The sequence below is a fragment of the Poecilia latipinna genome, unplaced genomic scaffold (assembly GCF_001443285.1).
Source record: "Poecilia latipinna isolate Pla-1442-1.1 unplaced genomic scaffold, P_latipinna-1.0 Scaffold2389, whole genome shotgun sequence".
Taxonomy (NCBI): Eukaryota; Metazoa; Chordata; class Actinopteri; order Cyprinodontiformes; family Poeciliidae; genus Poecilia; species Poecilia latipinna.
The window spans coordinates 14785-36845 of NW_015115005.1; the positions used below are offsets into that span (position 1 = coordinate 14785).

Genomic DNA, 22061 nt, shown 5'->3' on the forward strand with positions numbered 1-22061 from the left:
CCCCCCCCCAAAAAAAAAAAAAAAAAAAAAAAAAAGCCGATGCCCCCCCCTGTTAAACTCGTCTGGAGCCGGAGCTGCTTCCATACATCCTGACTTACCCGTAAAATATTTAACATTTTTCTGCGCACGCTTTCCTTAAACATGAGAGTCCTGACCTTCATCACCCTCCTCTTCCTCCCTCTGGCTCCAGTTCAAACGCAGGACTGATGCCGCGGCATGGTTAAGCATTTTTATTGTATTGATATTTATTAGTAAATATAATCAATAATTTATATGAATCATAATTCATTGATTATTAATACATTCATCATTTAATATAAGTAATCCTTATTTGTTTCCATCAATATTTTTTCATTGGATTTTTTCATGGCTGACAGACAAAACCAAAACAACAAGCGTCGTTTCACTGTGTAGAGATAATAATCCACTGGAGCTACACAGATAAACTTTGATTGATTCATCATCATCATCATTATCATTCTCTGAACGGACTCTGACTCCGGGACTTTTGGCCCTTCTGGCAGCACCTGAACGCATCACCTCTCCAGTTACCGCGGGGTTCGGGAGAGGGGTTCTGGGTTCTGGCTTCGACCCGGAAGAGTTCCTCTTACGCACGCACACGCATCACAAGGACGCTTTCCTCATCAATCCGGGACCCACCGACACTTAGCGCGCAGTGCGGCGTGGACCGGACCAGACCGAACCGAACCGAATCGGAGCGGGACCGCGACATGACCCTGCAGCTGCCGCCGTGCGTGATAGACTGCGGGACTGGGTGAGGACACCCGCACAGAGGACAGAGTGACATCACGAGAGATAGTTCTGCAGGCGTGTTGTTTTAGGTTCCGTTAAAGGGACAGTAACCAGAATCAGCTGCTAGTGACGTCATTACAACAACAACTAGCTCATTGGTTCAGACTGGTTCTACTGGGTCGGAACCACAGTATTTCCCGGGTATTCAGTTTATTCACTCAAACAATTGAATAAATTCCATAATGAGGTCATAACATGTTTTACCAGATAACAGATCATAACTGCAAAGTTATAGTGAGTGAATCTCCATAGAAGCTGTTTAAAGCTTATAGCTGAACCTGTGAACATAAAATTCCTACATTTTTATTAAGAAAGAAACATCATTCAGTCCTCATACCATCCCAGGACAACACAGACTATGTTGCCTCAGAACAGAAAATCCTACAAATGATCACAAATGTATAAATAAAGCAATTTAATCTTTAATCTTTTTTTAAAGTGGAGATGAGTTTCAACCCTTTTAATCTCGTCGAGCTCATTCCAAACCTTTGGACCCCTCCAAGCAAAAGTTTGTCTTGTAAGACTAAGTCTTTTTCTTTTCTTTTTTCTTTTTTTTACATAGATAAGAAATGTATTCCTAGAGTTATTAGTATGCTGAGGGCCACAAGCTCTCTCAATCCGATTAGTTGTGTTTACAACTTGGAACATCATGCAGGCGTTCGGGGTCACATTTAACCAGAGGAGACGTTTACTGGGACCAGGACACGGCTCGTATTATCTTCCTTTGAAGGATCTCAAGAGATACCTGGGCTAAGTGTTGAACCATATAACATTACAGTAATTAATATGTGGCTCAACGACAGTTTTATAGATAGGGTGTTAAAAAATTTAGGGAAGATTTAAGGACTCGTCTGTGAAGACCCCCAGGAACTTAGTAGACTCGTTTCCAATTTTAAGATTTATATGATCAGTGAGTGATAAAAATTTATTTGGTCTAAACAAAATAACATTTATTTTGCTGATGTGAGAACTAAACCAGGTATTTATTTTCTACAATTCTACACTTACTATTGATTTGCATGTGAAAAAATACAAGTTTGTGTCATCAGCAAAATAACTTTATGAAATATTTTAGAAGAGTTTACAAAGTCATTTATACAAATAATGAAGACCATAATGAATCCTGGGGAACCCCATGTGTGATGTCTCCAATTTGTGGTGATTAATAACTACATAATGATGTCTATCAAAAAGGTAGCTTTTAAACCAGTCATATGCCGTCCTCTAATCCCATCGTGGTGCAGCTTTCCCAGTAATATTTTCAAATCTACAGTGTCGAACCTTAGAAAGGTCCAAGAAATGCCAACGCCATAATCTCCCTGTTCTCGTGCATCTATAATTTTTTCAATAAGGTCCAAAATAGCCAAACAGGTGGAGCTCTGTTTCCTGAATCCATACAGTGAATTTTAAAGAATCAAACATTTATTAAAATATTCAGTTAATCTGCTTTGGACAACTCTTTCAAGAACCTTTGATAAAGTTGGAAGAACAGAAATAGGACGGTAATTGCTAATATCTTTATTTCTAGATTTGTAAATTGGAATGATTGGCATTTGAATTAACTATTGGGTCGAAACCACAGCATTTTAGCTGTTTAGTGGTTCTGCCGGGTTGGAACCACAACCAAAGTCCTCCAGATTTATTCTTAGTAAGCCTTATTTCCTGCTTGTTTTGCTCCAATCAGTGAGTCTGTGTGTTGATTGCTGCTGTCTGTGCTGATCTGCTGCTCTCTCCTTCTGACTGCAGATACACTAAGATCGGCTATGCAGGAAACACGGAGCCACAGTTCATCATGCCGTCCTGTGAGTACCAGCTGAGTCTCCTCAGTTAGTCCCAGTGGTTCTAGTACCACTGGGACAGTCTGCTTCTGCTGAACAGAACCAACCCTGTGCTCCTTTGCGGTCTCCGCCAGGCATCGCCATCAAGGAGTCGGCCAGCATTGGAGAGCAGGCCCAGAGGAGGCTGGCCAGAGGAGTGGACGACCTGGACTTCTACATCGGAGACGAAGCCATTGATAAACCCAACTATGCAACCAAGGTGAGCTAGTGGAGGAGGAAGAGGATGGAAGCTGATCGGGTCAGCAGACTGATGCTGCTGTCGGTTTGCTGTTCAGTGGCCCATCCGTCATGGGATGGTGGAGGACTGGGATCTGATGGAGAAGTTCATGGAGCAGGTCATCTTCAAGTACCTGAGGGCTGAGCCAGAGGACCACAGCTTCCTGATGGTACAGACTCTGTGTGATGTCAACACAACTGCAATATGAAAGTAATTAAGACAGGCTGATCCAACACCAGAATCTAAAACTAGCTGCCTTACAGTCCTTGAATGTTTTATACAAGAGTGAAATCTTACATCAGAGCGCCTTACTTATCTACAGGAATTACAAGTTTTACATAGTGACACAAACATCTGTCCCTCCCTTTCTGAAATGGGGGTTCGGTTTACGATCCAGAAGCAAATCACAACCAGTCAGGTGTCTGAAGACTGAACCCAGCAAGAGTCACCTTAACATTCAGGAGTTGAGCATCAGGAAGGGTTCAAGGCCATGAGGACACCGGTCAATGATGAGGCTTAGACATGTTGATGTTCAGCTGGGTGTCCACAGATCCAGAAGGGTTCATTGTTCTAAGAAAGGTTTGAGGTTTTCCACTATGCCATTCAGACACTGCAGCAAGTTTCAAGGTGACTCCTGGGTCTCCCAGAGGCCAGCAGGGGGAGCTCTGGGCATTAATGAAAACTACCAGGTTCCCTCCTGAGGGATACAGTGAGTTCTCAAGGATCCAAAGGGAAGCCGCTCCAAAGGCCATGTGAAGAACATGCTGGGTTGTAATGGGTGTTAATGAAAGTCAGCTTCCTGGAAATGTAAAATAAATATTCCTGAAGAAGCTGAGAATGTGATGGCTGTAGCATCTGTTGTTCAGGGATTTCTACAGTCTGGTGTCGGTACGGTCTACGTCGTTGTGTCGGTATGGTCTATGTTATGGTGTTATTATAGTCTGTGTTCATGTATCAGTACAATCTACATTCTGGCGACAGAACAGTCTATGTTGTGATTTTCAGCAGAAGGTTAATGGCAGTGTCTCCTGTCCAGGTAGGAAGGTCTCTAAAGAGGCAAAAGGTGAGTGGATGTTTTCTTCTTCTTGTTCTCACCTCTGTGTGTGTTTGGGTCTACCTGAGCAGACAGAGCCTCCTCTCAACACTCCTGAAAACAGAGAGTACATGGCTGAGATCATGTTTGAGACCTTTAACGTACCTGGGCTCTACATTGCAGTGCAGGTGAGAGCCACCTGAGCGTCCCAGGATGCTGCAGACCTCCCTTGCTAACTGTGTTCCTCCCGCAGGCGGTGCTGGCCCTGGCGGCATCCTGGACATCTCGCCAGGTGGGACAGCGGACCCTTACCGGCATCGTGATCGACAGTGGAGATGGAGTGACACACGCCATTCCTGTGGTGAGAGCTGCACTGACCTTCAATGGCTATTCTGCGGCGGACGTTGCTCACTGATTGGTTGTCTGCGGCAGGCCGAGGGTTACGTGATTGGAAGCTGTATAAAACACATCCCCATCGCAGGGCGGGACATCACCTTCTTCATCCAGCAGCTGCTCAGGGACAGAGAGGCGGGCATTCCTCCGGAGCAGTCACTGGAGACCGCCAAAGCCATCAAGGTGTTTCTCTGTTGTTCCTCGCTGTCTTCTTCTGTTTCCTCTGCTGCTCACCACGTTTTACCCTTGTATCTAGGAGCGGTACTGCTACATCTGTCCCGATATCGTGAGGGAGTTCGCTAAGTATGACTCCGATCCTGGGAAGTGGATCAAGCAGTTCCAAGGAATTAACGCAGTCACCAAGACCCCCTTCCACATTGACGTGGGCTATGAACGCTTCCTTGGGCCCGAGATCTTCTTCCATCCCGAGGTCCCAGAACCAACTCACACGTCACATCTCACATAGAAACACAATCAGAATAATCAACCCATAATTCAAACTCAGGTACATTCATCCCAACTGATCCTAGTTATCAATCAATGCATCAAGTTCAGAGGAAAGTAGATGGGGTGTCTGCCTCAGTAAACGGGGATGGAAGGATCTGCCTCCCTTTCTCCCTCTAGAATCTGCAGGAATCCAGTGCCGTGCAGTCAAGTGAAGCATTGCCTCACCTGTAATCCTTGCAAGTAAAATAGGTGCATGAGAAGTAAAGTAGATACCAACAATGATGAAAGAATAGCAATCTGTCCACTTGGCTTTTCTTTAAATTAGTTTTTTTTTATTGGCAATATCAACATTTTTATTATCAAAGTTGCTGAATTTCTGCATTGCCTGTTGAAATACATGACAGAAGTCTTCACCCGGACTTCTGTCCGAGGTGTCAGAAGTCCAGACCTCTAGGGGCGCTGTGTGACACAAAGTGAATGAAGCAAGCAGTTTTGCATGCTTATCGTTGGTCTCTTCATATCACAATATACTATTTTAATTACATGTTCTACATTTGCTGATGTACCACAGTTTTACTCAATTTTTACTAAATTAAAGCTCAGCTTCAACAGGTTGGACTTTGGTTTAAAGTGTTGGCTGACGTTAATTTTAAGCTAATTTCAATATTTTTTCCATGTTTTCCAGTTTGCCAACCCAGATTTTATGCAGTCCATCTCTGATGTCATCGATGAGGTCATTCAAAGCTGTCCGATCGATGTGAGGCGGCCGCTCTACAAGGTGAGTCTAAGCCAGGGGTGGGCAGCTCCAGGCCTGGAGGGTCTCCTGTAACCTTTAGATGTGTCTCTACTTCAACACACCTGAGTCAAATAATGAGTCGTTAGCAGGACTCTGGAGAACCTGGCTGCACTGAGGAGGAGATTCAGCTGCTGGATCCAGGTGTGTTGGACCAGGGAGACATTAAGAGCTGCAGGACTCCGGCCCTCCAGGTAGTGATGGGTAAATGAAGCCTCATGAAGCAACGAACCTTTCCAGCCCTTTGCTTTGCAAAAAGGTTCCTTACTCGATGCTTCATTCATTGCTCTCTAGTGACATCTGCTGGTGAAACTGTAACAGCCTTGTCACTCAGGTGGATCATACTTCCAAAAGTTACAAAATGCAATATTGTCACAAAGTTTTCATCAAACTCATGTTTAGTAACAAGAGAACCAATGAAACCATATTTAATTGTCATATGTTTTTTAAAATGATTTGTCGCCAATCTAATCCTGGTTTATGTTGAACGTTAGTGGTTGTGTCGGGTTTTCTTTTATGTCATAGACGGATTTGACAAAGACATTTGATGTTTTAATGTCTTGGGAGTGCAGTGTCTGTTGGGACGTTCGCTTCTTCTTGGATTTCTAATTGGCTCTGATCCCTCATATTTGGCTACATGTTGAATTTTAGTTCTGCAACAAGTTTAAATCTGTTTCTGCTGTGCAAGACTGATATATCTTTGCTAATCAGACTACAAATAATAGTGGAACTTTGCAGAAGGTGAGAAATTGGGAGGTGGAGGATTAATTATTGTTATCTAAGAAGAATTTTATTGTGAGGATAATCTCAAAGAATTCTCAGATGTCAGATATTTTCCTCTTGCTGGCTCCATTTCAGACAATCAAGTTTATTTGTGTAGCAGGTTTCAGCAACAATTCAGTTCAAAGAGATTTACATCATAAAATCACAAAAATATAGTTATTAAAAAAACAACATGATCTACAATTGAGAAAACCAGTAACAAACAATACATGTTGATGCGTGCCATGAATACACATCGAATATGTTGGTCAATGTTCATTTTATTTGCCCACTGAAGACAAATATCATCCTCTGATGCGACCAAATGGACAACAACGCTTAAAGCAGCATGGCTCATCGCGCTTTTACTTTGAAAACCGACACGCAAAATGAAGCAGTCACGTGACCCATGCAATGTGAGGCCTCGTTTGTTGCCAGTCACGTGGTTTTCAGCAAGACAACACAAGCCTCGAAGCGGTGCTTCATCGGACACGCCCCCTTTTTACTCGGTACAAGCCTTGAAGCCTGGATTCAGATGGCCCATCACTACCTCCAGGACCAGGACTGCCCAGCCCTGGTCTAAGCACTGTCATTACCTCAAACACAGATGGTTTGGTGGTAAGATGTGTCACTGTGTTGGACTGCTTCCTGCCAGACTAACATAAGTCTGTGCTTCTTCGTTTCCAGAACATTGTTCTGTCCGGAGGCTCCACCATGTTCAGGGACTTTGGGCGGCGGCTGCAGCGAGACCTGAAGAGGACGGCGGACGCCCGGCTGAGGTTGAGCGAGGAGCTGAGCGGAGGACACATCAAGGTCAGAACCGCTGGTCGCCTGCCCTCTTTCTAACTCCTCCTAGTCATCGGCTGTCTGTTAAGGCAGAATGATGCTGCGGGACGTCTGTCTCTGTTCAGTGACTCGGACCATCATCAGCAGAAGCGTGTTGGTTCTGGACCGTGTTTATCTCGGCGTCTCTGTGTTTCTGCAGCCGAAGCCAATGGAGGTCCAGGTGGTGACCCATCACATGCAGCGCTACGCTGTCTGGTTTGGAGGCTCCATGCTGGCGTCCACGGTGAGGATGGACGAACTTCAACTGGTCTGAAGCGATGAGCTCCTCCTGCTGCCCTCATGCTCTGCTGTTGCTTCTGTTCCTGCAGCCCGAGTTCTTCCAGGTCTGTCACTCCAAGAAAGACTACGATGAGATCGGCCCCAGCATCTGTCGACACAACCCCGTCTTCGGCATCATGTCCTGATGGGGCCCACCGCCATGCCTTCTACTCTGCACCGGACACCTAACTGTTAGCTTCGTGTGATTCCTGTGAGCTTGTTAGCATACTGTCTCTGCAGAAAGAAAGAGTTAGCATGTTAGCTAGAAGGCATGATGATCACTCTGCTGCAGCAGAGACTCCATTTTATTTACCCCACAGATAGGGTTAGGGTTAGCCCTAGCTGCCAGCTGCAGCTAGCCCCTCTGTTAGCTGCAGCTGGCTGTTAGCTATTAGCTGTTGCCATCTACCAACTATTGGCCATTGTGAGCTATTAACTGCTGGAAGCTCTTAGTTGTTACCCTATGTGAGCTATTAGCTGCCGCAAACTGTTAGATGTTGTTAGCTGTTAGCTTCTGCTAGCTTTCAGCTGATGGCAACTATTACCTGCTGCCAGCTGTTGTTAGCTACTATTAGTTATTAACTGATACTAGCTATGAACCAGTGTTAGCTTTTAGCTGCGGTTAGCTGATGCTAGTTGTTAGCTGCTATTTGTTCTTAGTTGCTGCTAGCTGATGTTAGCTAGCCTTCATTTCTGATGTAGCGCTGAGGTTTCTTGCTGCAGCCACTTCTTCCTATTTTCTTGTGGTTTCATCGGTCAGTCAGTCGGTCGCGTCCTCTCAGGTGTTTCTCTTGGTTCTAGACCAGCTGCTGAAGCTCGAGATGCCTCAACAGGTGTAACCGAGCCAGAACTGATAAAAGGCCACAGGTTGATCAGTTTCCCTTCTTTCTTCCTGATTCTCTATCATCTATGCATCTGTCAGGCTGCCTGCAGAGCTGCAGATGCTGGGTCCTCTCTGACCACCCTGCTGGCTTCCTGGGGCCCTCCTCCCTCATTTTTGTTCTCTCTAGCAGAGCTCTGGACCTTCAGTCAGCCATATTGGGCTGTGTTCTTTGTCATGAGATGTACACCATCAAGCCTGTGAGACTGCTCCAATGTTTCTACTCAAACTTCTATCTTGGCTGGATGCCTCCATCAGGTTCCTGCACTAATCCTCCACTAGGGGGCGCTGTCCAGTTGGATTCTCCACCCATTTGTAGATGTTTTCTCACCAACATTCTCAGTGAGGTTTTGAACAGATCACCACACTGATGCTGTACTGAAACCACGGCATGCAGAGATGAACCAGAACCAACAGGAGTTTGGACCTGTGTTAAAGGGAGAGTACAAATTTTCTCACCCGATCCTGTTTGTTTTTCTGCTTCACCCACAGCTCTAAGAATCTTTATATTTGTAAAGAAATGAAAACGGACCTTTATGAGAAATTCTAAAGTCAATAAAATTTAAACACTCACTGACGTGTCTGCTGGATTCACTGAAAGGCGTGGTGCGTTCAGGTGCCGTCAGTCAGTCGCTGACACATAGATGAGGCAGTGAGGCCTGACTTCTCTGGGGAAAAAAAAGACAAAATATTTTTTAATCTCAGATTATTTTATTAAGCTTGACATTAAAACTTGACACTCATTGTTGATTTTAGCTGTTCTCTATAAAATAATAGATTAAAATTCTACAGATGGAGAAAACACATGACTTACTGAACAAAAGGTCGCATAGAGAAAGAAACTTTCTATTCATAAATGATCTTTTCATAATGTGTCAGTTTAACACATTATTCATAACATCTACAGCGTTGGCCCTCCATCTTCATCATTTTAATCTCAGCTGCCTTCCTCTGAGGCGCTCTTATTCCTCCATATGGAGGTAAAAGTTGGTTGACTTGTAATTTTATTTATTTTTCGTGATGGAGATGAAGAAAAGCCGAGATATTCTTTTAAAGCACAAGTTATCCATTTACGCATATACACACTTTTATTGTGAAAACGTTAGTCTTATTTTGTCAGCCGGAAGTGATCTCACCGTCAACAAACCGATTCACTGGTTGTTCGTTCACTTTAATAAACCAACGCTTCTTGTTTCTCTTTAATGTATCCGTCTGGGCTTTTCCGAACCGGCATCGAAGTTAAATTATATTCCAGCTACTGCCTCGAATAAAACGTAGCAAGCGGAAGTCGAAGCGTTCCCGCGCAAATGATCATGAGGAAGAAGAAGGTCGGACAGAGATGAGTGAGAGCGGGACTCAGGTGAGCTTGTGATGCGGACAGGTGACCTGGATGTGGAGCTCTCTACATGACCGAGTGTAGAGTCCAGATCGTCTAACACCGGAACTGTGTCTGTTGGCTTTTCAAAATGAAATCCCAACTCCGGTTAGTTGTAGAGCAATTAGTACAGAAAAGATCTACAACTCTGCAAAAAATAAAAATACAAAATATTTTTTCATTTCAGATTATTTGACCAACCTTGACATTAAAACTTGATGTGAAGTTTTAATGGACTGTGACAGTACAAGTCCAGGCCAGGTTCAGCAGTCAGTCTAGCCCTTAGGCTTTTCAAAGTAAAAGTTCATCTCAGGTTTGGTGGTAGTACCCTTTTATCAGTGGTACATTATATATTCTAGTGTTGGTTCAGTCTATGTTCCGGTACCATCCAAGTGTTGGTGTCTCCCTGCAGCTGTTTGCCCGTCTCGAGGCCCGGCGCTGTCTGAAGGACGTTGAGCCTCGGCTGTTTGCCGATGATGGAGGACCTGACCGTGGTACGTAACTCCACCCACTTCTTCTCAGCTGACCAGTAATCAGGCTGTTTCTGACTGTGTGTCTGACTCTGGCAGGGGAGGTGGTGGAGGTGTACGGTCCGGAGGGGACAGGTGAGGTTTCATTGGTTCCACGGGTGCCGCGCCCTGAGCCACTTGAGACCTTTTGTTCTGGTGTCTCCAGGAAAGACGGAGCTGCTCTACCACCTGCTGTGTCGCTGCGTCCTGCCGGAGGCGGCTGGCGGTCTGGAGGTGGACGTCGTCTTTGTGGACACAGACTACAGTCTGGACATGTTCCGGCTGGCCAGTGTTCTGGACAGTCGACTGAACGCAGGTGAAGCTAACGACATCTGCAGGGTTTGAAGACTTCAGATCAGCTAACCGGAACATGACTGGTTCCTTTCTTTCCAGGTGGTTCTGCCGGGTCTGATGATGCGGTTCTGCGCTTGTGTCTGTCTCGCCTCCTGGTGGTCCGCTGCTCCTCTTCTTCCCAGCTCCTCCTCACCCTACACTTCCTGGAGACCACCTTGTCTTCTCGACCCAGAGCAGCGCTCCTTCTCATTGACAGCATCTCGGCGTTCTATTGGTCGGATCGCAGTGAGGGCGGAGCCAGCGTTGCCAAGCAGGAGGAGAAGCTCAGCAGGTGTTCGGAGCTGCTGGGTCGACTGCTCAGGTGGATCCTTCAAGTGGGTTCTTGATGATCTTTAGAGGGTTGAGCTCTGATGGACTATCTGAAGAGCATACTTGTCCATCTGAGCTGGTACACGGAGAGTGGGGGGTTTGGTTCAGTTCTGGGTCACTAGGAGGTTCCAGTGGGTGGAGGACTTGGTGGTGCAGAGGTAAAGCATAGCCCACATACGGAGGCCTTAGTCCTCGTTGTGGACATCACAGGTTCGAGTCCTGGCCTGATTACCTTTGCCGCATTGTCTTGCCCCTCTCTCATTACTGACTGTCCTGTCAGTTCACTGTCAGATAAAGGCCACTAGGGCCAATGAAACAGGTGGAAGGTTCTTCAGCAGGTCCAACTGGACATATAGAAAGTTATCATGTCCTTTAAAAGGCCTGAACAAATTCTGCCAGAACTGAGATGTCATACTGAAAGTTCTTCCCAGGAGATGTTTTGACCAGAGAACAGTCCTCCGGTTTATTTGGTCTTTAGCAGGACTGACCCGTTCAAATCCAGTAGATTCCAGTCCATTGCAGTACATCACTAGCAACCTTGATCAGAAACTCAGATCAGTGACCCTGTCCTGTGATGGTGGCCCAGGTTCATGGTTCTGGAGCTCAGTCCATGACCCGAGGATCCAATGTTCAGTACTGGATCAAGGACCAGATCCAGATGTTCTCCAGACCAGAAACCACTCCATCCGATCAGCTCCAGTAAAACAACACAGTTCTGTTCTTGGGGAGGATGTCCAAGCCTTAGAGTTCAAAGTTCAAGGTTGCATTGGTCAATCATGTGGTTCTGACAGCTGTGGATCAACAGTTGATGTCCTGTTCTGTGGTTCCCCCTCAGGGACTACAGAATCACCATCTTTGCAACCTGCCACCCCATCAGGAGAGGTTCCAATGGACCACCCTCCTCCTCAGAGGCAGACCGGTCCCATCTCTGCCGTGCCTGGCAGCGTCTGGTGACCCATCGGCTGGTGTGCTCCAGACAAGAAGCTCAACATAACCCAGCAAATGGAGACGAAGGGAGCGGAGAGCAGAGGAACTGGCAGGTCTTCACCGTCCACTGCTCCTCCTGGACCGGCACCAAGGGTTCCAGGGTCAGCTCCTTCAGAGTGACGGATGGTGGCGTGGAGTTTATCTGGACCCCCAGACCTCCTCCTGATCTTTCTGCTGTACTTTAAAGACTCACTGTTGATGTTTGTAACTTAATTATGATGACATGTTGGAATTGAATAAAACCAGAGATGGATCAGAATCTGGATCCTCAGATGTTTGGTTTTACCAGTAGAGATAATCAATAGAGATCACTGTAGAAATAATCAGGAAAGATAAGAAGAGATAACCAGAGTAAAAATCAGAATCAGTTTTTAATATTTGTTTCACTGATGAAGGGAACTAACCATCGATCCAGAAGTAATCATACCCTGGTTAAATGATGATTAAACCGGATCGTTAGTACCCGCTTATTACCACACCAACTTTATTTATACAGCACTTTAAAACAACCACAGCTGATACAAAGTGCTGCACATTAAAACACAGCATAACTAAAAAAAAAACCAAAACAACTCTTACAGTTTAAAAACAAACAATTTAAATCTGTATCCTGCTGGAGTTGAAAGCCGAGTAAAATCGATGGTTTTAAGAAGTGGACAGTGAAGGGGCCTCTCTGTCGTTCCATATGGGGCCCCTGGCAGAGAAGCCCTGTCCCCTCTGAGCTTCCTGCTGGACCTCGGTTCCTCCAGGAGCAGCTGATCTGCTGACCTGAGAGACTGATAAGGTATGTAGGGGTCAAGAAGCTCAGAGAGGTAAGCTGGGGCAAGATTATGTAGTGATTTAAAAACAAACATAAGAATTTTAAAATGAATCCTAAAATATACAGGCAGCCAGTGAAGTGAGGCCAGGACAGGGTCAGGGGTCAGGGGTCACCTGCTCCCTGTCGAGTTCCTGTCCTAAGTGGTGCAGCAGCATCTGAACCAGCTGCAGACCTGAGAGCAGCGACTGACTGACTCCCAGATAAAGTGAGTTACAGTAATCCAGTCGAGTCGAAATAAAAGCCTGGATCACTGTTTCAAAATGCTGCCTGGAAAGAAAAGATTTCACTGACGCCAATCGCCTTAAATGATAAAAACTGGACTTAACCATGGCTCTTATTTGGCTGTCCAATTTGAAATCACTGTCCACCTTAAAACCAAGATCTGTAATAACAGGTTTAAAATATACCTCCAAAGGTCCCAGGTCCACAGAGGAGGACTCACAGGAGCCACTGGGTCCAAACACCATCACCTCTGTTTTCTTTTCATTAAATTTAAAAAGTTCAAGGCCAACCAAGCTTTAATGTCACCTAGACATGCCAGGAGATGTTTGATGGAATGGACATCCTTCTGCTTCAGGGGCAAATAAATCTGGCAATCGTCAGCATAACATTGAAAAGAAATCCCATGTTTCCTGAGGACAGAACCCAGAGGCAGTGAATAAAGAGAGAAAAGCAGTGGGCCCAGAATTGAGCCCTGCGGGACACCATAAGGTATTGAAGCAGCAGATGATTCAGAGTCACTAATATTCACTGAAAATGTTCTGTCCTCCAGGTAAGACCTGAACCATTTAAGAACATTGCCACCAATACCTACAACGTGGTGTAATAGCGATATTAAAATGTGGTGGTCTACTGTACCAAAGGCAGCAGTTAGGTCAAGTAAAATCAGAACAACATAATTACCAGAATCACATGCAAGAAGGATGTCATTAAAAACTCTTATTAAAGCAGATTCTGTGCTATGAAGAGTTTTAAAACCTGACTGAAAAACCTCCAGAATGCCATTGTCATCTAAAAACTGTTTCAGTTGACAGTACACAATTTTTTCTAAAACCTTAGAAAGAAAAGGCAGCTTCGAAATAGGCCAATAATTAGCCAGGTATCCAGGTAATAACCAGGCTAGGGCTGTGAACTAGCTGGTTAGTACCTGGTTAGTAGTCTGTTTTTCAACCTGCCACCCTACTTTGCAACTGATAGTTAAATTTTCTGTCTAATTAGGTGGAACTCTGATTTCCTTGTTGCTGAAAATGTGTCATGTTAATAAAACTGCCTGGTTCAACATCTAACAGGACCATATCCAGCCTTCAGTACCGGACCTGAACCCAGTCAGTTGGAACTAGAACTGAACCGAATGACGTAGAACGTTCCTTCTGGACGGATCTGTCCAGTTCCGGTGTTGTGTTTACTGCACGTGCAACTGGAGTCCTGATCCCCCCCGCTTCCGATCCGGTCCAGGTTTCCCTGGTCTGATGACAGCAGCCGCATAACAAGAGCAACCCTCCAACAGATCCCTCCGCGGGGTCACACACACTTTTTACACAACACAAACAAACCAGGCGGTTATGACAGAGAGCTGGGCCATACGGACACTCTGCTGGGCCACAGTCTGTTGGAAGGCTGCCTTCATCCCGGCGCTGGTTCCAGGACGGAGCGGCCACCTGCTGGAGCTGTAGGACAGGTTTTCTGGGATCTACTTCTCCTGCTGGGGCTGACAGGCGGTGCTTCGGTCGCTCCCAAACATGGCCTCCATGACGGAGCGACCACTTCAAGTTTGATTTCTCACTGATTATCTGCGTCCAAACTGCGTGTTTTTCCTTCCACAGCTCACGGGAATGTTTCCACGGAGCAGCTCTGTACGACAGACACCAGAAGCAGATGTTTTCTGTCGCAAAAGTTCGGTGCTGATCACGTCGCTCTAAGTTGACTGAAAACTGGAGAGGAAAAGGAGAACCGCGTCAAATCAGTAAGCAGTCTGTCTCGGTCCTCCTTCCGCTGCTAATTCACCCCGAACCGGGGGCCAAGGCCGGCTGTCTGCGCTCCCTGCCCTGCTGTCAGTAGCCTGCACCGCGCGACAGACAGCCGAGGAGCTAATGCTAATGCTAACGGTGAAGTGAACGGGGAGGCTACCTGCTAACGGCTACACCGACTGTCATTTGCAGCTTGAGTCCGGGCATCCAGGCAGGCTTAACAGGCTGATGCGGTGTGGGAGGCCGCCTACCGGTCTCCCAAAGCCGGCTGCTGTTAGCCGGCTCTAGTTCTCTGACAGTTAGGTGTGTTAGCATGGAACTAGTTGGTTGGTACACAGTTATGGCTCACCTGACCTGGACTTACCTGTCCGAAAGGGCCTCCCTGACCTCTGATAGGTACCAGCTCATCAGATGGAGATACGCATCTGATGAGCTGCGTATCTCATCAGATGCGCAATGGACCCTGGTTCTGAAGGGTCCATTGCTCACTCAGGTAAAGGTTCTGGTATCGTTCTACATGGTTCTGATGTTGGTTCAGAATGTACATGGTTGATTTTAAGTTCTCTAAGGGTCCAACCTTGGATCTAAGATTGGTCAGGTACTGTAGACTTGAGTTCCGGGGTAGAATCTTTGTGGTTCTGATGGATTGGCTGTAGTCCAGTGGTGGTTCTGAGGTTCCTTGGTGTTCAGGTCCAGCACTCAGGTTCTGAGGCAGGGTTCCTCCAGTGATTCTAGACGGCTCTTCTGCTGGAATAGTTGGAGGTCTAAGACATATTTGATGGTTCTGGTCCACTGCTTGTTGTCTGTATAGAGTATAGCAGAATGTGCAGATGATCCACCTGGAGTGGCTCCTGGTTCTCCTATCAAGAACCAGGAGCATTTCTGGTTCTTGATAGGAGAAATGAAAAAAGCCAGAAGATCAAAAAACTTCAAAGAGCTGCAGAAAAACAAACCAAAACTGATCAAAACACAACGAACAACTGGAAATTGAGAAGAAGAAAAAAAAAACGACTAAAAAGACCTATCTAGTGCAGCTCCTGACATCCAGCAGACTTGACTCAAAGAATACAGCAAACCTCAGCTGATGGGACCCATCAGGTCCAACCAGTAGCAGATGTTGGGTTGGTGATCTGGATTAGGGTAATCAAAGGTTCTCCACCACAACAGAACCCTCCCAGACTTTCCTTTATCTGCAGCTCATCATTGGCTGCGCTTCCGCTGCCCATAAAATTGCACTTGGAATAGCAACAATAAATTTACCTAATTTAAACACTGTAGTATCAAAAAACACCCATTTTTCAATAAAAAAAATTTGCGCTAGTATGAGGTAGTTTTTCAAACATATTAAATGGGTGTATATTGTAAAACTGCAATTAATCGCATCATCAGTTTGTACCCAGTACTTTTGTCATTCTGACCTTCTGGGATGATGCCCAGCTTTCTTCAGTAGAGCTCTCACAGCATCAGTTCATGTAAAGTTGATCAATCCAACACGTTGAGTCTGTTAAACCACTGACTACTATTTCCCCAAAAACGCAACATACATAGCGGCTCCTGAGTAGGCGGGGCTTGTTGCTCCACCACCTGAATAAGATGCAGACCTCTCCTCTGATTGACTGATGGATGATGAGCGCCATGGCTGAAGTATTAGTTTATAATTACGTCTATCCATTTCTGCCATGATTTTTGAGAACTTATGGTGTGAACAAGCTTATTCACGCGTGATTTTCAGTGGATTTCTTATTTAATGGACACAATGGAGCAGGACAATTTTATTTTTCTACATTAGCTGAACATAGATTTGTGCACATTTATAATGGAAACCCAGCTAGCATCCCAGTTGCTCCATCTGCTGATGGACAGTGGTTGAAAAGATAGATTAATGGATTTATGGATGGACGTTGATTAACAGATGGATGATGACTGACAGTTGTCCAACTAAAAGAGATGAAATCATATAGAAATAAACATACAAGACACAGAAATTTTCTGAACTAAAATGGTAAAATAATAGGAAAAAAACATTAGTCGTGTGATTCTACAAAAATCCCACCTCTGCTAGGTTGGTTGCTACCAGCTGACACCTGCAGATATTTGATCTTCAGTTAGATGTGTTGGTGTGAACCATTTCTGCTGCCAGACTCCTTATCTCACAAGCTTAGTGTGGCGTCTTCTTGTGGTCAGGGTGGAGTCATGTATGGTAACAGAAAACTTTAACCCTCGTCTGTCTGCTTGTACCTAGAATGCCCTCTGAGGCTCGGGAGCCTCGGGACAGAGGACCCCCCCATCCCCTCACGCGGGCTGGACGCAGCGCTCAGCTGGCCAAAGCTGCAGCCACTAGCTCTGCCACTGAGAAGCGACCCCGCGGGCGGCCTCGGAAGGATGGGAACCACGGCCGCCCAGCGCCTCCTGCTCCTCCTTCACCCAAATCCAAGAAGAAGTAAGTACACCACTAATGATGCATGGTAAATGGCCTGTACTTGTATAGTTCTTTATCATGCCCAGAGGACCCAAAGAGTATATTCATACTATATTCAATCATTCACACACACATTCACACATTAATGGTGGCAAGCTCCGGGACAATTGCCACAGCTGTTGGGAGTGTGACCCAACTCCGTCAGTGTTGGGTCACACTGACGGAGCCATGGCTGCCACACACCAGCACCACTGTGCCCTCTGACCAGGAGGCAAGGCGGGTGAAGTGTCTTGCCCTGGGACAACTTCTTGGGAAACCCTCCACCATTGTCAAATGGAAACACCTGATTGGTACTGGGATTAGTTTGGTCTCGGGTCCGGTTCTGTTCTCTAAACAGAAACTGGTCTATGTTTGGACTATGTATTCACAACATATGGTATGAGATAATATTCATTTGATTCAAAGGGTGTTGATATCTTTCCGCCCCGGGTTCATTTGAAATGTACTCTCTGTTTCACTTGAATTTGGCTGAGCGAGAGCCCCCTAGACCATGAACTTGCTCTAGTACCAGCACCACGAGGAAGTAGGTGTTAACAGTTGGCAAATGTTAGCTAGAGAACGGACATTAGTAGATGTTTTCCAGTTTGCAGTCCCTCGTCACGGAGCAGACATTAGACAGCGAGCGAATATTAGCCTAGGAGCGCAGAGAATGCTGGTCAGTGAACAGATGTTAGTGGACGTCACTTCATCCATGGAGCGGACATCGGAATGGAGAGGAGTGTAGTATAGGCAGGATACGAACATTACTGGATGTCATCCAGGGAATGGCCACTAGGCAGGGAGCACATGATAACAGACGATAGCAGACTCTGCCTAGAGAGCAGAAATCAGACGCTGGCCATGGAGTCCCCACTGCTACAATTTCAGAAGCCCACCTGGAAGGTTAATTTTATCTGCATCTCTGGTAAATCCTATAGAGAGCCACTGCACTGCCAACTAATACATCAGGGATGCTGGGCTGGATGAGAAATGGGAAAGAAATTCTTAGAGAAGATTGTGCGATGTTGTGGAGTTACTCTAGTGAACGAGGTGGGAAAGGAGATAGAAAACGGAATAAATAATTTAGCACTGAATCAAGCCATCCGTATCGTCTGATCAGTTATTGCTGCTATTCAGGTATTGATGTCTAAGCAACAATACCTCTGATGTTTTTCAGGCTGAACTAGGGTGCAAACTGAGCAGGCTTAACTTAGTCCGGTCTGGGTCTGTTTAGTCTGGCTTTAAGCAAGGTACTAACACCTAGGGTCCTCACAGATATACGACTGTACCTAAAAGTATGTTTGTGGTTAGAATGTCAGGAGGAAGTGGTAAGGGGCATGATGGTAAAATGGGCATCGGGGTGAGCAGTGGACTTAGCTCCTGGGTTTACTTCCTACCATACACAGACTGTGATGTCATTCTGCTCATGTTCTTGAAGTGTTTCTGAATGAGAGTAGAACCAGGTTTCCAGCAGCAATTGCATAAATATCAACAATTCCTGTTGGCTTGTGTTCCTGCAGGGGGCGAAGCCGAGGAAGAGCCCAGGTAGAGGGTGAAGAAAGCACGGGGACTACAGAGAAGAGGCGACTCCAGAAGAAGACAGGTGGGCCTTAATGACAAATCAGAGCTCCGCCCACAGGAACTCATTAGTTCTCAGGAGGTCCTACAAAAAACTCAGCTTCATTTTCTGATTGACTCAAACTTAGCTGCTCTCTGACATCACCGAGCTTCTTCTGAATTTTGCACTCTCCAATGAATCCTCTGTTTGATCTCCACAGAGCCCAAGGAGCCCTCGGAGGCCAAGGGATCGCAGGAGCCCCAGGAGCCCTCAGAGGCTAAGGAGCCCATGGAACCCAAGGAGCACAATCAACTGCTGGAGCCCAAGGAGTCCCTGAAACCACCAGAGCTCAAGGGACCGCGGGAGGCCAAGGAGCCCACGAAGCTGCTGGAGCCACCAGAGGCCAAGGAGCCCATGGGGCCTAAGAAGCTTGTGGGGTCCCGGAGGTCCATCTCCAGGCAGAAGTCCCAGAAAAACCCTGATCCAGACCTTGAACTGAGCCAGGTTGGGCTCAGTGCCTGTCCTGAACCAGCTCCTGATCCCAGAGTCCCAAAGTGCAGCTCAAAACCAGCCCCTGTTTCTGAGGAGGAAGACAGAACCAGAACTGGTCCTGTTACTGTTGACCTGTTATCGCAATACGTCCCTGTGGAGGATGCTCAGGTCTGCGCCCCAGAACCGGTGGAACCTACCCACAGCCCCACCCCTACGGAGAGCAGCTGTCCCAGTAGGGTTTCCATGGACACCAAGGAGGGCTGTGGTGTCAATCCGGTGCAGCAGAATCCAGACCTGAGTCCCCACTCCAGTCCTTCGGTGTCCCTTTGCCTGGAGGATGAGGATGAGAGCTCCCTTTCCCCCCTGTTCCAGCACTCCCCATCAGAGGAATCAGGGGGCTCACCCGCCCCAACCCTGGGACATGCCAAGAAACGGTGAGTCTGGGTGTTCCCATGGAAACACTCCTCCTCAGGCCTCCGCTGCTACTGATTGGCTTGTCATGTTGGGAGAGCTGTGGAGAACCTTCTGAATGGTTTCAGAGCAAATATTCCCTGGGCTAAGCATAATTAGATGACCTGTTGCCATGGGCAATGTCAAATTTATTTATATAGCACTTTAAAACGGGTATAAAACTGCACCAAAGTGCTGTACAAGAACGACAACACAAATGACAAAACAGAGCACAAAACAATACATCAATTAAATGCCAAAGAGTAAAAATGAGTTTTAAGAAGTGATTTAAAATGATCCAGGCTGTGGGCAGATCTAATCTGGAAAGGTAAGTAACTCCATAAAACAGGAGCAGCAACAGAAAAAGCTCGATTTCCTTTCCTCTTAAGTCAAATCCAAGGAACTGTCAGTAATAACTGATTATTTGATCGTAAAGTTCTGGACACAGACTGGAAATTTAAAAGGTCCCGAAGATAAGGGGGGCTAACCCATTTAAAACTTTATAAGTTAACAAAAGAATCTTAAAATCTATTCGATAAAAGACGGGCAGCCAGTGTAAAGATGCCATAGTTGGCCTTATATGGTCATGCTTCCTGGTTCCTGTAAGAAGCCGTGCTGCTGCGTTCTGGATCATTTGAAGTCGCTGAATCTGTGAATCTGTGGTCACACAGGACCCGCCTGAGTTAGGGTTCACCTGTCCTATTCACCTGTCCTCCTGCAGGCTGAAGCAATGTGCCTTCTGTTACCGCGGCGACCAGCCTCCTCTGGGCCAGGGTCGCCTTGTGGTGTTTGGTCCAACGCCAGGCTACATCCCGCTCCACATCCTGAACCGCCGCACCTCCTCTGATCGTGTCGATGACTGCCATGACCACTGCTACCGTGGAGACAGGGCCCCGCCCACGTATGTGACCTCACTTCCTGTTCAGAGATAGAGAGGAAGAAACTGTTGGTTTGAAAAGATGAGGCTGACCAGCTGATCTGTTTGTTGTCAGGTGCAGCAGCCCAGCACTGTGTGGTGAGTACTGGTGCACCTGATCTCCAGGTGATCACCTGATGTTAGATTTCCGGGTGATCACCTGGAGATCACCCAGTGATCCACCATCAGGTGATCACCTGGTGATGGGCTGCAGGTCAGTCACGGTCCCTCTGTGTTTCAGAAGATGAATCTTCTTCAGAGTTCATGCGGCAGCTCGGACCCATCGGCCTTCCACACGACATCAACGTCCAATCACTGTTTGACCCCACAGGTAACCCTTCCTCCTTTTCCTTCTCTTCCTCCGTATACATGTGCTTACCTGGCTCTGTGTGCAGGTCAGTGCTGTGCTCACCTGCAGTGTGCCGCCTGGTCAGAAGGTGTGCGGCATGGCGATGGCCAGTCGTTGCTCTTTGTGGACAAAGCCATCGACTCAGGAAGCAGCCAGGTGAGTTTCTGACCAGAAATTGTCTGGGGGGTTGATGGATGAAGAGCACAGCCTTCTGCCTGGGTGTCCAGGTGTTTTCAGGTCTTCAGAAACTCTGATGCTGAACGGGCTCTTGGCTCAGATCCAGTTGAACTCTGGAACCCATCAGTCAAATTAATAAGCCCCGCCCCCTGTCTCATTTGTCCAGGTATGTGGGTTCTGCCAACGCCTGGGTGCTTCACTACGTTGCCAGGAGACGGGATGTGGGCGGAGCTACCACTTTCCCTGTGCTGCTGCCGCTGGCGCTCATCAGGACTGGACCCGAAGGCTTACGCTGTGCCCGACACACGCCCGTCCAGGTGGGGGAACACAGAACTCTGCCTCCTCCCACTTCGCCCCTCTGTTGCCATGGAAACATACTAACCTCTGTCTACACAGGCTCCTCGAGGTGTTTGTCATGTTTGGGCGGAACCGAATCCAGCAACTTGTTGATGTGCTGTTGCTGCGGTAGCTGTTACCATGGCAGCTGCCTGGAGCCAGCTCTCACCCCATCCCCTCTGGTCCGGTCCGGGTGGCAGTGTCCCGCCTGCAGGGTGTGTCGCAGCTGCAGGTGACAGAGCTTCTGACTGAACTAGTACCTGACTGTGGAGCACCACTGTTGGTTGGACTCAGGTTCAGCAGGTCAGAGGTCATCCTGTCGGTCCTGACCAGCTCTCTGTGTGTGTGTGTCAGGTTACGGGGCGACGAAGGCCTGCTGCTGGTGTGTCAGCGCTGTGATAAGGCCTACCACACACACTGCCTCTCTCCTCCTCTGGACGGCACATCCAACAGCGCTTGGACCTGCAAGGTCAGAAAATCTCTTTTGGGTACAACTGCCCAGGTGTGTTGCTTCTGAACTCAACGTGCCTTTTTTCTCCAGAACTGCAGAGTATGTCGCCGATGTGGTGTGAGATCATCGGGTCAGTGGGCCAATCATCAGTTTTTGTGCGAGTCATGTGACCCTGCCCTGCCCTGTCCTCTCTGTTACTGTGCTGTTGACTTTGCCTCGCCACAGGACAGTCTGACCTGCAGCAGCTGCTACAGGTAAACGTGTTTAGAGGGG

At 47.0% G+C, this 22061-nt stretch overlaps 3 protein-coding genes and 1 long non-coding RNA gene across 19 annotated transcripts in view; 3 read left to right on the plus strand and 1 right to left on the minus strand.

The window, feature by feature from the left end:
- The first annotated feature begins 439 nt into the window (after positions 1-439).
- On the plus strand, positions 440-8853 carry LOC106937610 (actin-related protein 3B-like). 4 transcript variants are annotated; one of them, XM_015019209.1, is made up of 12 exons: positions 440-775; positions 2560-2615; positions 2692-2850; positions 2927-3037; positions 3994-4089; positions 4155-4262; positions 4334-4477; positions 4551-4724; positions 5427-5519; positions 6984-7109; positions 7282-7365; positions 7451-8853. In XM_015019209.1, the coding sequence occupies exons 2-12, from the start codon at positions 2577-2579 to the stop codon at positions 7544-7546; spliced, it is 1230 nt and encodes a 409-aa protein (XP_014874695.1). In that variant the 5' UTR covers positions 440-775; positions 2560-2576; the 3' UTR covers positions 7547-8853. The 4 variants fall into 4 exon arrangements, with proteins under 4 accessions (XP_014874695.1, XP_014874694.1, XP_014874696.1 ...); XM_015019208.1 differs by having other exon boundaries at positions 441-775; positions 2726-2850; XM_015019210.1 differs by lacking the exons at positions 440-775; positions 2560-2615; positions 2692-2850; positions 2927-3037 and adding an exon at positions 3058-3078.
- On the minus strand, positions 8307-9174 carry LOC106937612 (uncharacterized). Its single transcript, XR_001422427.1, has 2 exons — positions 9095-9174; positions 8307-8948 (listed from the first exon to the last, which is right to left on the minus strand). It is a non-coding gene; the product is annotated as an uncharacterized LOC106937612 (long non-coding RNA).
- Positions 9175-9392: 218 nt separating this feature from the next.
- Positions 9393-12072, plus strand: xrcc2 (X-ray repair complementing defective repair in Chinese hamster cells 2). 2 transcript variants are annotated; one of them, XM_015019212.1, is made up of 6 exons: positions 9394-9640; positions 10068-10149; positions 10225-10260; positions 10331-10480; positions 10558-10819; positions 11663-12072. In XM_015019212.1, exons 1-6 carry the CDS (start codon positions 9620-9622, stop codon positions 11997-11999), a joined length of 888 nt encoding a protein of 295 aa, XP_014874698.1. In that variant the 5' UTR covers positions 9394-9619; the 3' UTR covers positions 12000-12072. The 2 variants fall into 2 exon arrangements, with proteins under 2 accessions (XP_014874699.1, XP_014874698.1); XM_015019213.1 differs by lacking the exon at positions 10225-10260 and having other exon boundaries at positions 9393-9640.
- Positions 12073-14130: 2058 nt separating this feature from the next.
- Positions 14131-22061, plus strand: part of LOC106937609 (histone-lysine N-methyltransferase 2C) — a 50962-nt gene continuing 43031 nt past the window's right edge. For 11 of the 12 annotated variants that reach the window (XM_015019194.1, XM_015019201.1, XM_015019195.1 and 8 more), the window contains exons 1-12: positions 14131-14597; positions 16844-17041; positions 18580-18662; positions 18838-19543; positions 20281-20460; positions 20552-20574; positions 20717-20806; positions 20871-20980; positions 21168-21318; positions 21398-21569; positions 21692-21806; positions 21879-22042. In XM_015019194.1, the coding sequence (XP_014874680.1) occupies positions 16845-17041; positions 18580-18662; positions 18838-19543; positions 20281-20460; positions 20552-20574; positions 20717-20806; positions 20871-20980; positions 21168-21318; positions 21398-21569; positions 21692-21806; positions 21879-22042 (1991 nt within the window). In that variant the 5' untranslated portion in view covers positions 14131-14597; position 16844. The remainder of the gene's footprint in view (positions 14598-16843; positions 17042-18579; positions 18663-18837; positions 19544-20280; positions 20461-20551; positions 20575-20716; positions 20807-20870; positions 20981-21167; positions 21319-21397; positions 21570-21691; positions 21807-21878; positions 22043-22061) is intronic. The other variant, XM_015019196.1, reaches the window with a different exon arrangement.

Bases quoted from the DNA above. Each gene is read 5' to 3' on its own strand.
- xrcc2 (XM_015019212.1), top strand. From the start codon at position 9,620: ATGAGTGAGAGCGGGACTCAG. The intron at 10,150-10,224 runs GTACGTAACTCC...TGACTCTGGCAG, and splicing joins TGATGGAGGACCTGACCGTG to GGGAGGTGGTGGAGGTGTAC. The intron at 10,820-11,662 runs GTGGATCCTTCA...GTTCCCCCTCAG, and splicing joins CTGCTGGGTCGACTGCTCAG to GGACTACAGAATCACCATCT.
- LOC106937610 (XM_015019208.1), top strand. From the start codon at position 732: ATGACCCTGCAGCTGCCGCCGTGCGTGATAGACTGCGGGACTGG. The intron at 776-2,559 runs GTGAGGACACCC...TTCTGACTGCAG, and splicing joins GTGATAGACTGCGGGACTGG to ATACACTAAGATCGGCTATG. The intron at 2,851-2,926 runs GTGAGCTAGTGG...TTTGCTGTTCAG, and splicing joins AACCCAACTATGCAACCAAG to TGGCCCATCCGTCATGGGAT.